We start from the raw sequence: 12444 nt of genomic DNA on the forward strand, positions 1-12444 counted from the left end.
TTTATTCGATTTTAATTTTGATTTTTTTTCGTATTTGATAAATTAAATATAAATTATTCTATTTTTTTATATAAGTGTTTATTTATATTTAATTATTTTGTTCGCTAATATGTTTTGTCCAATAGTTTCTTTTTAATATTTTATGTCTAGATTAATTTCAATTTTTAATTCATGATTAATTATAATTGATTTGATTACCTTATTTTATTTTTATCTTTCCGAAGATGGTGAAAATTTTGATCTCAGCATTAACTTTGGTTCTTGATCTTGGATTTTCTCAACCAAATTTAAATTGTTAAGGAGCTTCAGCATATTTTTATTGAGGTATAATTGTAATTATTTTTTAAAATTTGATTGGATTATTAAATTAAATTATTAAATATTGAGAGGTTTATAAAGTTTATTAATGAACATTTGTAATATATTTATTTTCAAATGATTTTCTAATGTCCTAATAATATTTGAAAAAAAAGTCAAATATTATTTTATTATTTAATATTTTAAAAGAATGAGTTTTGGTAGAATCTATTAATACCATGTTGCTTTATATTTGAGTAAATTTTTTTTATTAAATGTTCGTTGTTTAAATATGCTAATTCAGTTCAAGGTTTATTTCAAAACAATCATTAATAGATATTCAATCAATAATCATATCATTTATACAGAAACGGAGCTTAAATCGAGCCTACAAAGCTTCAAAATCAATTTAGAAATAAGAATGGACTAATTTGAGACAAAATAGAAAAGTATGGTAAAAACAAAAAACAGGGGTCACACAACGTATGGCCAAGCCGTGTGACAAGCTGAGACCGTGTGGTGCTATGGGTATTCAAAGAAAGCTAGAAATATACATTAGTTATTAATCTCCTTGTATTATTAAATGTGTCGAACAAATTGAAGATTCAATTATAACATGATTTGTGATTATTATTTGATTTGATAATTTTCCCAACATTAGGGAGAGAGAAATAATAGCCAGATAAAAATAAATTACTTAGAATGAATTATCATTATTTAGATCCTCACATAAAGTAATTTGAACCAAAAGTTCAAGAAGATAATTCACTTTATTACAACTTAACTACCAGATACATTTACTGACTTGATGAGAATAACCAAGTGTTATATGCTAGCTAATGTTTTGATTTGAATTGAAGTTCGAGCAGGACAACTTGTTAGCCTAATTGAAGGTAATGCATGCCTAAAGTATGGTAGTTCGATTGATTCCAAAGATGAAAATTATTTTAAAAGAAAAATTTATATTAAAACATTGAAGAATCACTATATAGTGAAGTTTATATTAAAATCATTGAAGAATTTAGAATGCTAGAAGCATACAAAAATTCCAAGGAAATTGTTCAATATATTCATGTAAACATTTATATGAATTTAAATAATTTAAACATATGTGGTAAATTTGACTTAGTGAATAGTAGTTGAAGGAAGATTATAAAATAATCCAAAATACCTATATGTATTTTTATAGAAGGATCATTATTAAATTTTGTTATGATTATTGTTGGAACTCTTAAATAGATCAAAATATATTTCTCCAAAATTTCCTCACTCAAGATATTCAGAAGATTGACGATATAAATGTTTATCAAGTTTATTTAAATGATCATTTGAAAAGCTAGTATTCAAGATTGAAATACATAGAATATGCGATATTATGTGATGTTGTAATGAGGGGAGTAAATACACGCTATACTCTTTTTCTGTAACACCCCTTACCCGAAACTGTCGCCGGAATTGAGTACGAGATGTCATTCAATTTAACTTACCAATTCGGAGCATAAAAATTTGCTTTTAAAATTAAATTCACTGTTCACAACAAAACTTTCCACTTGCGTGACTGTCACTAATTTAATTATAACTCGAGTTACAAAACTAGAAATTTAAATCCGTAAATTTTCCCTGAAACTAGACTCATATTCCTACTTACCATAAAATTTTCAGAATTTTTTACTTAGCCAATTAGTACATTTTATTCATTAAATTATCCACTGTTTCACAGCTCGATAGATCTGACCTCTTGGCACTAAAAATCAATTATCTTATTGTACAGAATTCATATAAGTTTTTCGTTTATTTCTTTTCAAAATAGACTCACTAAGGAATCTAGAAATATAAATTATGACCTATAATTCTTTCTGTACAATTGATAACGATTTTCTAATGTCAGAACAGGGGACTTCAAAAACCATTCTGACCCTATCTCACTAAAATTCAAATATCCCAAAATATAAAATTCCTTTGCATACATCGTTTCTTTCATGTAAAAATAGACTTGATAAGCTTTAATTTTATATATCAATCACTCTCTAATTCCATTTCTACTATTTATGGTGATTTTTCACATTCACGTCACTACTGCTGTCAAAGAAACTGCTTATTTGTATTAGCTACCATTTACACATACATAGCACCAAAACATAATCTTTACTAACCATTTCAATAGCTAATCTTAGCCATATCATATGGACATACTCAAAATAATTAAGACTCTATACATGCCATAGTTTAAACATTTTGAAAACACATAATACTGAGATGGTTATGATAGTGTGATACGAGCTTCGATGATCCCCAATTCGAACAAGCTCAAATCACTATAAAACAAAGAAAATGAGAAAATGTGTAAGCTACAAATAACTTAGTAAGTTACATGTAAATAATAGGTACTCATTTAATAATTAACACTTTTAACATATATTCTTTCAAAAAAAAAACACTTTTAACATATAACTAATCAAAACATTTCTTAGCAATTTCAATCACTTACACATGCACAATCTTACCAATTCACTTTCATATACATTTTCACACTTAACATTTATCGCATATGCTCATTCTTTCAATTGTACCTGCATACACACTTCATTTCATATTCACTTTAACTCATTATTAATCTCGTTGAACACTTGGAATATACACGGATACGTAGAGAATTAGCACATAAGTGCCACACTGATATGTAGCCGAAGCTACCACTGATATGTAGCCATAGCTTCCACTGAATTGTAGCCGAAGCTACCACTGATCAATAACACTGGAAATGTCCACGGGCCTGCTCACACAAGCTGTCAGGTGTCTGCAACACATGCTAGAGCACCCAACACCCGGGACTCACTGTAACACTGTAACACTGTAACACTAGTCTCTAGTGACATGTCACTTGTATCCACTTCTATTCCTAAGTTCAACCGGGAATTTACACTTAACACTTTAATTTCAACACTTTACCACTTGAATAATTCATGAACAATTTTCCTTCCACATTCAATATTGATTCACATATCAATATAATTCACAATTTATAAAAAAATATATTACTATTATTTACACATAACTTACCTCGAATGCAAAACAACTATTTTTGTAATTTAGTCGATAACTTTCTCTTTTCCCCGATCACTTCCACTATTTCTTCTTTCTTGATCTATATTAACACAATTTAATTCGTTTTATCAACATTTCATTCAAATACAATTCATACACAATATTTTGGCAAATTTACATTTTTCCCATAACTTTTCAAAAATTCCACTTTTGTCCCTAAGCTCGTAAAAATAAAATTCACAAATTCTGAAATTTCAAACTTCACTAAATCATATTTCATGCTCATAACAGCCATCAATTTCACAAAATCACAACTTTATGCACACTTTACCATCTTTCACAATTTAGCCCTTTTTCAACATTTTCATTGAAATTCATCTAGTAAAACTTGTAATTAACACTTCAAACATTCATTATCTAACATCACTAATCAATTTAAAATTATATCATAACTGAGTCAATTTTTAAACTTTAATTCCATTTAAAAATAAATGGTAGAAACATGAAATTCAAGCTTCAATAAACACAAAAATATGAAAATAATTAAAAACGGGGCAAGAAATCACTTACAATTGAGCTTAGAAAAATCAAGAACCCTAGCTATGGTGACATGAATTTTTTTGACTGCAACCATCTGATTTTTAAGAAGATGGACACTTATTTTCTCTTTATTTTGTCTTTTACTCAATTTGGACAAAAATGCCCTTGACCCATTACTTAGATATTTTTCTAGAATTACCCTTTTGTGTCCATATCACTAATTTATGGTCTAATTCCACATAAACACTTCCAATTTCATGCAATAATTCAATTAAGTCATTTAATCACTAATTAGACACACTTTGCATTTTTCTCAATTTAGTCCTAAAAATTCAATTAGACACTAAATCATTAAAATTTCCTATCCATATTTTCACACAATATTTCAATCAATCAGTAACTAATAAAAATTTATAAAATTAAACTATTTCACTTTGGATTTGTGGTTACGAAACCACTATTCCGATTAGGCCCTATTTCAGGCTATCACATTTTCCCTTAACCAATGTTTTAGTTTCACTAGGTTTTCCTGGCAAGATTTTTAATGAGACAAAATGTTATGCATATTACAGATATGTGTACTCTTTTTCCTTCATTAAAAATCTTTTTCCAGAGTTTTTATCTTAGTAAGGTTTTAACGAGACACATTATCTACCAATAGACATCTAAGAGAGAGTGCTATAAATTTTTTATTATTAAGTGAATGTCCAGCAAAATCAAGATAAGCTTGATATGCTTTAGGACTCCAATATTAATCAGAAGTAGAGTTTTATCTCATTTATTCGTCTTATATCAAAAATATAAACTTTGGAGAAGCATTGTATACATCCCGATTGATCAATAACATATCGTAGTTCTTTTACTCTCCCAATTTCTTTGTCCTTTTTATTCTTTTTATTATTTATTTCATAACATAATTTTATAACACTTGTAGTAATTTTTTATCTTTAAAAAACATTACTTTAGCACTTGAAAAAAAAAAGAGTTAATATACTATTTAGTATTTGAGTTTAATTTTAATGTTTAATTTGGTACTTGATTTTTTAGTATCCCAATTTTATATCTAAGTTTGACTTTAATGTTAACTTTAGTACCAAATTGAATATTGAAACTAAACTTAAGTACCGACTAATAAATTAATCCTAAAAAGAATAGGGGGACAAATTTTGCCACAGGTGAGTGACGATAGGAAAGCTATTAAAAGAAAAGAAAAGGAAAAATATAAAGGATAATAGATAAGTATAAATAGAGATAGTTTCTTTTATTTTTCAGCTGGCAAGCTCCTGCTGGTTTTTAGAGAGAAAATAAAAATAAAAATAAAAATTGAGAGATTGCTTTCAATTCAACTATCAAAAAAGACATCTTTGTTTCCATCTCTTATTTTCTCCCAATTTCCCTTCATTAGGGTTAGGTTTCTTTTCTCTCTCTCTCGTAATTTTTCTTCCTTTTTTGGTTTTGCATTGCCGAGAAAAAGCTGAAAAATTGAACTCTTCTTTTTCTTTTTTTTTCCCAGGTAGTTAGAAATTTAATTTATTATTTATATGTAATTTTTGCTTAATTTTGGGCGATTGGGTTAGCCAATTTTTATGCTTTATTTAATTCTGATATGGCTATTTTGGTTCCTTTATCGAAAAGTAAAATAGTGCATGAAAAACAAAATACATAATTTTACTTTAATAGAAGACAATTACGTAAGAATGGGTATTATATTATGTTTTTTATTTTTTGGATTAAGGGTATGCTTTAATTTTTTTTGCAATTTTTGAGAAGCAGCGCAAATAGAACACATACATGTATAGCAAAATTTACAAACTAAAAGAACCTTGAGAATTTCTTCTTAGATTTTAGTTATTTCTTTCATTTGAGGTTGTTGTTTGAAGATTGCAATCGGACATTGTGTTTAAACTGATCTGGAATCAGGGTTGAATTCAAGTTTTTAATTTTTTGTAACTTTTGGTGTACTATATTTCATGTATAGCTCTGCTTGTTAATTTTTATGTAGTTTTGAAGGATATAATGGTAGCTAAATAAATCTAGGATTTAATCTGATGGATCAATTTTGGTAATGTTGAAGTGATCCTAGTTATTGATTTGGATTTGCGTTTTGTTTTTCTTTGGGGTGATTTTTGCTATTCAGGGTTTGCAATTTTATACTTAGATATGGTAGGAGCAGGAAGTGCAGGAGATGGTGGTGCACATGCAGAGCCCCCTGATCCTGATATTCTTGAGATCGATCCCACTTCGCGGTACATAAGGGTAAGTAGTATTTGTTTGATCAGTTTATTTTAAATTTTTATCAACTTCTATCCTGTTGTTGTGGGAGCATTTGAAACTGAGAGATATTAATGTTTTTGTAGCTTACTTGGTTTTTTTTTGTTTAAAAGAGGAGGTGAATATTCATTTCAACTAGAAATCTTAGGTTATTGTAGTTCATTCATTTGGTTTTCTGCTGTTTTCGAGATTTGAATTTTTATTATATTTGAATTATTTAATTATCCTGCATTCTTTCTTATAACTGAACTAAATATTCTGCACTTGGCCACTATTGTTTCACCTTGTTGACCGATATATTTTCTAACAGTATAATGAAGTGCTCGGGAAAGGTGCCTTCAAGACAGTGTATCCTTTTGCCTGAATCTATGGGACTCGGGCTATTATTACTTTGTTTCCACAAGCATGCCTGTTTGTATTGTTTAATGAATTTGGTGATAAAACAATGCTATAAGCAGAAACAACAAATCATTTTTCAGTTAGATTTATCTTTTATTGGTATCATTTTCCTTAATTTTATGATCAACCAGTTACAAGGCATTTGATGAAGCTAATGGCATTGAAGTTGCATGGAGCCAAGTTCGGATTGATGAGGTCCTACAGAAGCCAGAAGACTTGGAGAGACTGTATTCTGAAGTGCGACTCTTGAAATCGTTGAAACATAGTAATATTGTGCGGTTTTACAATTCTTGGATTGACGATAAAAAGAAGACAGTCAATATTATAACTGAGTTGTTCACCTCAGGAAGTCTCAGGCAGTAAGTTTACTCTTGTCATATCCCCACTGAAGTTCCACCATTTGTTTTATGATGAAATTAACCTTGTGGTGAGTATGTGTGATATGTGATTTAGGTATCGTAAGAAACACAAGAAGGTTGATATGAAAGCAGTGAAGAGTTGGGCAAGACAGGTTTTAGCTGGTTTAATATACCTGCATGGTCATGACCCGCCAATTATACATAGAGATTTGAAGTGTGATAACATATTCATCAATGGCAACCAAGGTGAAGTTAAAATTGGTGACCTTGGGTTGGCTACTGTTTTGGAGCAATCTAATGCTAAAAGTGTTATAGGTATATTTTCAATTTGCCTCAGTTTCTTTACTTCTGTATGTTCATTGTATGGTATCCACATTTTCTAGAGTTTGCACATGTAAAAGAATCCCTGACTCTTTATGGGATAGGAACCCCTGAGTTTATGGCGCCTGAGCTGTATGACGAGAGTTACAATGAGTTGGTTGATATTTATTCCTTTGGAATGTGCATGCTGGAGATGGTGACTTTTGAATATCCTTACAGTGAGTGTAGAAACTCAGCTCAGATCTATAAAAAGGTTTCATCTGTAAGTTCTTTGTTTACTTTACCTTGTAAATACCGGTCAACCCTGCATTTCCAAATACTTAGTGCTTCCAACTTTGTAGGGAATAAAGCCTGCTGCCCTTTCTAAGGTTAAGGATCAAGAGATGAAACTATTTATTGAGAAGTGTTTAGTTCCAGTGCCTCAAAGATTATCGGCGAAGGAGCTTTTAATGGACCCCTTTCTTCAGGCAAATGCATCAGCAAAGAATCATCCTTTGTCACTCCCTGATATTGTTATGCCCAAAATGGGAGCTTTTGGAGATCGCTGCCTCGTGTCAGAAGTACCTGCTTCCACAAAGAATAGACCATCCTCTGCGGATCTTAACAGTGATAGTGAGCTGCCTGTTATCAAATTTCTCGATAATTCCACGGGCATTGAGGTCCGAAGGTCAAACAAAGGCAACATTTTCTTGTTAAAAGGAGAGGCAAATGATGAAAACTCTGTATCATTAATACTTCGAATAGCTGATAAGAATGGTAAAGAATAGTTTAATCATCTCCGCTCTCGCATACTATCTCTAAACTCGTACTTGTACATTAAATACATTTTAATTTGTTTCTTATATGCAGGACGTGTGAGAAATATTCATTTTCTCTTCTTCCTTGATAGTGATACTGCCCTCTCAGTTTCAAGCGAAATGGTAGAGCAACTGGAATTATCTGATCAAAATGATGCGTTCATAGCAGAATTGATTGATCTGTTATTACTGAATCTCATCCCCACTTGGAAACCTTGTGTCCCCATTGATCATCTGGTTCCTCCTAGAAAACAGTCTTCAAGAGATAATCTGTGCTCTCTGCAAGACCATGATGCCATCACTTTAGGAGCATCTGACGAATCAACAAGGCCAGGTTCTTGTTATGTGAAATATAATGGAAAAATGTCTCACGCCAATATGATGGGAGAAAATTCTGGTTCCGAGATGTCATTAGGTTCTGCAAACTCTAATGATTTGAACGATAAACTTAGCTCCATTCCATCTATAATGTCTGCTGAATTAGGGCCTGTGGGCAGTGATGGATGTGTAACTGGAGCAGAATTATCGGTTGATGCTCAGACTAAGCTTATGAATCCAGTATCTTCGTCTCCTTGTGATGAAGATGAAGATGAGGAGTTAAGAATGGAGCTGGAAATGATTGAGCTGCAGTATCAGGAGGCAATGAAAGACATATCCAAGAAAAGACATGAAGCTATCATGGACACAAGAAGAAGATTGTCCCAGAAGAAAATTCAATCAGACTAGTTCATCTGCATCTCCCATCACAACAGAAAATTGGTAAATGGCCCTGCAAATGTATATATTCTGATATGGGCACATAGGCTCTTTTTTTTTTTAAACCTTGCAGAGTGGTAGGAACTAGGAAGAGAGTCATTGTTAAATTACATCATTTTGCTTTTCGTGAAGTGAGAGCTTGAAGTTTGTTCTTCATTTTGGTTTTATACCCAGAAAAAGAAAGTAGTAGATATTTTTGTTTATTATTATTATTTTTGAATAATTAGGGCATTACCAAGTTTTTTCTAGATTCAATTTTTTTTCTATGTGATTTTAAGCCAAATCTTCTACGTCAGTTTGATAAATTCAAAGTTTCTTGACAGATAAGGCAATGATAGGTTGTGTGAAAGCCAAATATTGAAGTTTTCTGATAATCTTTCGATAGTAAGATCCATCAACAGTAGGATCATTAGGATGGACACTCAAAGCTTAAGCTGGAATAGAACTCAAAGGATTATGTACCCCTTTTCTATTGTGCATATTGACCTCGTGCAGAAATTCAATAATATATTTGTGTTGAGATGGGTAAAGACCTCTTGTGTATGGAATCACCTCAACACCAACAAACCAATGAAGTTCACCAATGACTTTTAAGAGAGAATCTACTACAAAAACTACAGATAATATGATGAATGCCATTTATGTTACTACCAATAACAATTATGTCATTCAGATAAACACGAAAATAAACAGAGAACCCATATCAGGCTTGTTAAGCCTATGCGGGGCCATAGATCACCTTGTTAAGCTTACAAACATATGTTGACAAGGAGGTATGTTCAAATCCGAGTGGTAGCTTTATATGACTCCTTTCTCTAAGCGTCTGTGTAGGAGTGTATTGTTGAAATTCATTATCTAAGATAAATTTCATCACTAAGTTATTTAGAGTTTAAACATTCTCTAGACTTGCAAAAAGCTCAACAACATGTTTTATATGTGATTTATAATGTTCAAAATGTTTTTAAGTTAACACTAAAGTGTTTTTAAATTTTAAAAATATTTAAAAGCATTATAGTAGTCAATAGGTATCAATACATTACAAGTTGGTAGCAAAAAACTCTTCACGAGGGCAAGGTATGATACCTTCCTCGTGTAGTTATGTATTTGTACCATAGTTTTCCAATGGTTATCTAATGGCTAATTTTAAGGGAAGTATCAATATCTTCCTTGTAGGTATCCATACCCATGTTGCAGGGTAACTTTTTAAGCCCAAGATTAATGTTTTCAGTGGTTCCAAATCATCCCCAATGACTCATAGGGCTGGTTAATAACCTCCTTCGATATCTCGATGGATGTTAAAGCCTCTAAATGCCTCTTCATAGTAATTGACCCTATTTCTATTTCCTCATCATTTGTAGAAGTTAGTACACTGGTGTTTTTTGAACCTTTCCCAACGGTTTAGATCTTCCCTTAGCATCCCTTTTAAACTTAAGGGTAACTTTTTACTTCAACTCGACACTAGTATTACGGGTTACAGATCAAATCTTGTGACCATTCCATACAGAACCTCTTATGGAGGTTAATTGATTAAATGTGGCCCGATTCATGGAACACATGAAGAATCTCATCTACTTGAAGTCTTAATAGCCCGATTCAAGGTGAATATTGTAAATCTTAAAGGATAAGATTGTATAGTATTTAAATCTCTTAGGATTCTCATCTTGTAGATAGTTTTTAATCTCGACCGTTGATGTAATTTAAATTGCACCATTGGATTTGAGAGGGTTAAATTATAAATAGAGTGTTCTCACTCAGTGTAATTCATTCAAAGTAATCAAACACTTTGAGAGTATTTACTCAAATACTTGATGTGCATTGGCTTTCTTGTGGCATTTTTTATTCCTTCATGCTTCTTCGCTTGAAAATTTGTTTCCGCTTATTTTCGGTGGCTTAGAGATCTATTCCTTTTGAGAATTCTAACTTTTTAAGAGTAAAATTAACTTAAATAAATTTAAAGTAAAAAAATTGTCTAAAGCCTTATGGTTTACTGGACTAAAGTTCTAGTCTCAAACACTAGTGGCAAGTTGTGATATAACCTAAGATTCACCCAAATTGACCCATTTAAAGAAGACGATTAATTTCCTTCCTTGAGCTCATGTGTAGATTCGAGAGCCATAGTCTTTGTACTCAATTTTGATCCATCAATAATCTGTTGCCATGACACATCGTCATATCATTATGAGAATTATTAGTCTGATCCATATGAGGAAGTTCTTAACTCGCCGATGGTCATAACTCCATGATTCTTACCATCTCCATACCCTTTTCAAAATTGACACCTCATGTCAGACTTGCATTCTACAAAAGTTGAACTTGTAGTCGTTCACCACACGGAAGCCTTCTCTTTCCCTTTTCCTCAGTATCTACATAATTCGTACAAGCTTTGAATATGTGGTAGATGAGCCTATAATCATAACAGAAATTGGAAAGTCACTCATATTTGACTAAAAGAACCCTTGTAAGCCACTAGCCTTCTGCCTAGTAGCTTGATTCATCCAACGGGAGATTATAGATGTATACCCAAAACTAAACCAATGAAAATTCATAAGCCAATGGGCTAAAGTCTAGCACATAATCTTACATAGAAAATAGGAGCTAATCGGAAAACCAGGGACCCTACTCTACTATCTTTTTCCTATCTTCTCTAGACCTGAACTTTACTAGGAACATATGCGAAGACAAGGCCGTGCAAATTACCTCATGTTCCGTGTACTGTACATTGTTGAAAACCCTTATCATCACATCTTTTTCTGTCCCAACTACCCAGTACCCATCTATCTGCTCTGCTCCCCTCAACTCTTTTCTTTCAAAAATGTCGTCGAAGTCGATTCTTTTATCCCAGTGAACGAGAGATGACTCAATCAATTATTAATCTCTTTCGCCATCTTCTAAACTAAAATATGTTCTACGACAAAGATTTTTAAGAAATAACAAAAGCACTTCGTGACGAATAATTACCAAACCTCACATCACCAATGAGGAAGACCATGTTCAGAAAAATGAGCCTTTTAAAGAAATAGTTTGGTAAACTAAAGCGAACCATTTCATAGCCCGACAATGCCCAATCCTCCAAATAGAATTACCAGCTCAATCCAAAAATTCAAAAGAGAATAATTTGGAGAGAAATAAGGAAGCAAAATCCTTTCCTCAACTTTCCAAGAATAGAGTCCAAGTAATGGCGGACCCTATCGTCTCTTTGCCACCATTTGCCTCCACCCGGGCCGTCCCCTGACAAAGCTTACACTATCACCATACCCCATTCACCTCTAAATTCCCCATCAACACCCTATGCTCCACTGGAAAACCACAACAAACAATGGTCTCGCATTTTCTGTATACTCGCTAGGGCTACACAATGGTAGTCCACTTCTACCCTAGTCGCCTATGTATCCCGCTTCTAGCTCGGGTAGTCTTATTAAGTGCTAACTACTCTGTTTTTGGTAATATTCCTAATTGTATTTCTCATGTTTTCCGATATAACAAAGAATTTTAAATGTGGGTTTAGATGAGTGATATATTTATCTGCGTGACCATTAGTGTAAAAAAGTAAATTAAACGCATCCAAACACACCCTAAATTTAGTGAATATGTTTATGGAATTATTTGTAAATATAAAATTTAATAATTTTAAATTTGGAAACCTTAATATTTTGTTATTT

General features: G+C 31.9%; 1 protein-coding gene across 2 annotated transcripts; it reads left to right on the top strand.

Moving 5' to 3' along the window:
• The first annotated feature begins 5108 nt into the window (after window positions 1-5108).
• LOC107959468 (probable serine/threonine-protein kinase WNK7) lies at window positions 5109-9033 on the top strand. Of its 2 annotated transcripts, none has more exons than XM_016895534.2 (8): window positions 5109-5288; window positions 6020-6138; window positions 6464-6501; window positions 6684-6911; window positions 7006-7226; window positions 7337-7494; window positions 7574-7988; window positions 8082-9033. In XM_016895534.2, exons 2-8 carry the CDS (start codon window positions 6043-6045, stop codon window positions 8753-8755), a joined length of 1830 nt encoding a protein of 609 aa, XP_016751023.2. In that variant the 5' UTR covers window positions 5109-5288; window positions 6020-6042; the 3' UTR covers window positions 8756-9033. The 2 variants fall into 2 exon arrangements, with proteins under 2 accessions (XP_016751023.2, XP_016751022.2); XM_016895533.2 differs by having other exon boundaries at window positions 5116-5395.
• Window positions 9034-12444: the final 3411 nt, after the last annotated feature.

Source organism: Gossypium hirsutum, chromosome D04 (genome assembly GCF_007990345.1).
Source record: "Gossypium hirsutum isolate 1008001.06 chromosome D04, Gossypium_hirsutum_v2.1, whole genome shotgun sequence".
NCBI lineage: Eukaryota > Viridiplantae > Streptophyta > Magnoliopsida > Malvales > Malvaceae > Gossypium > Gossypium hirsutum.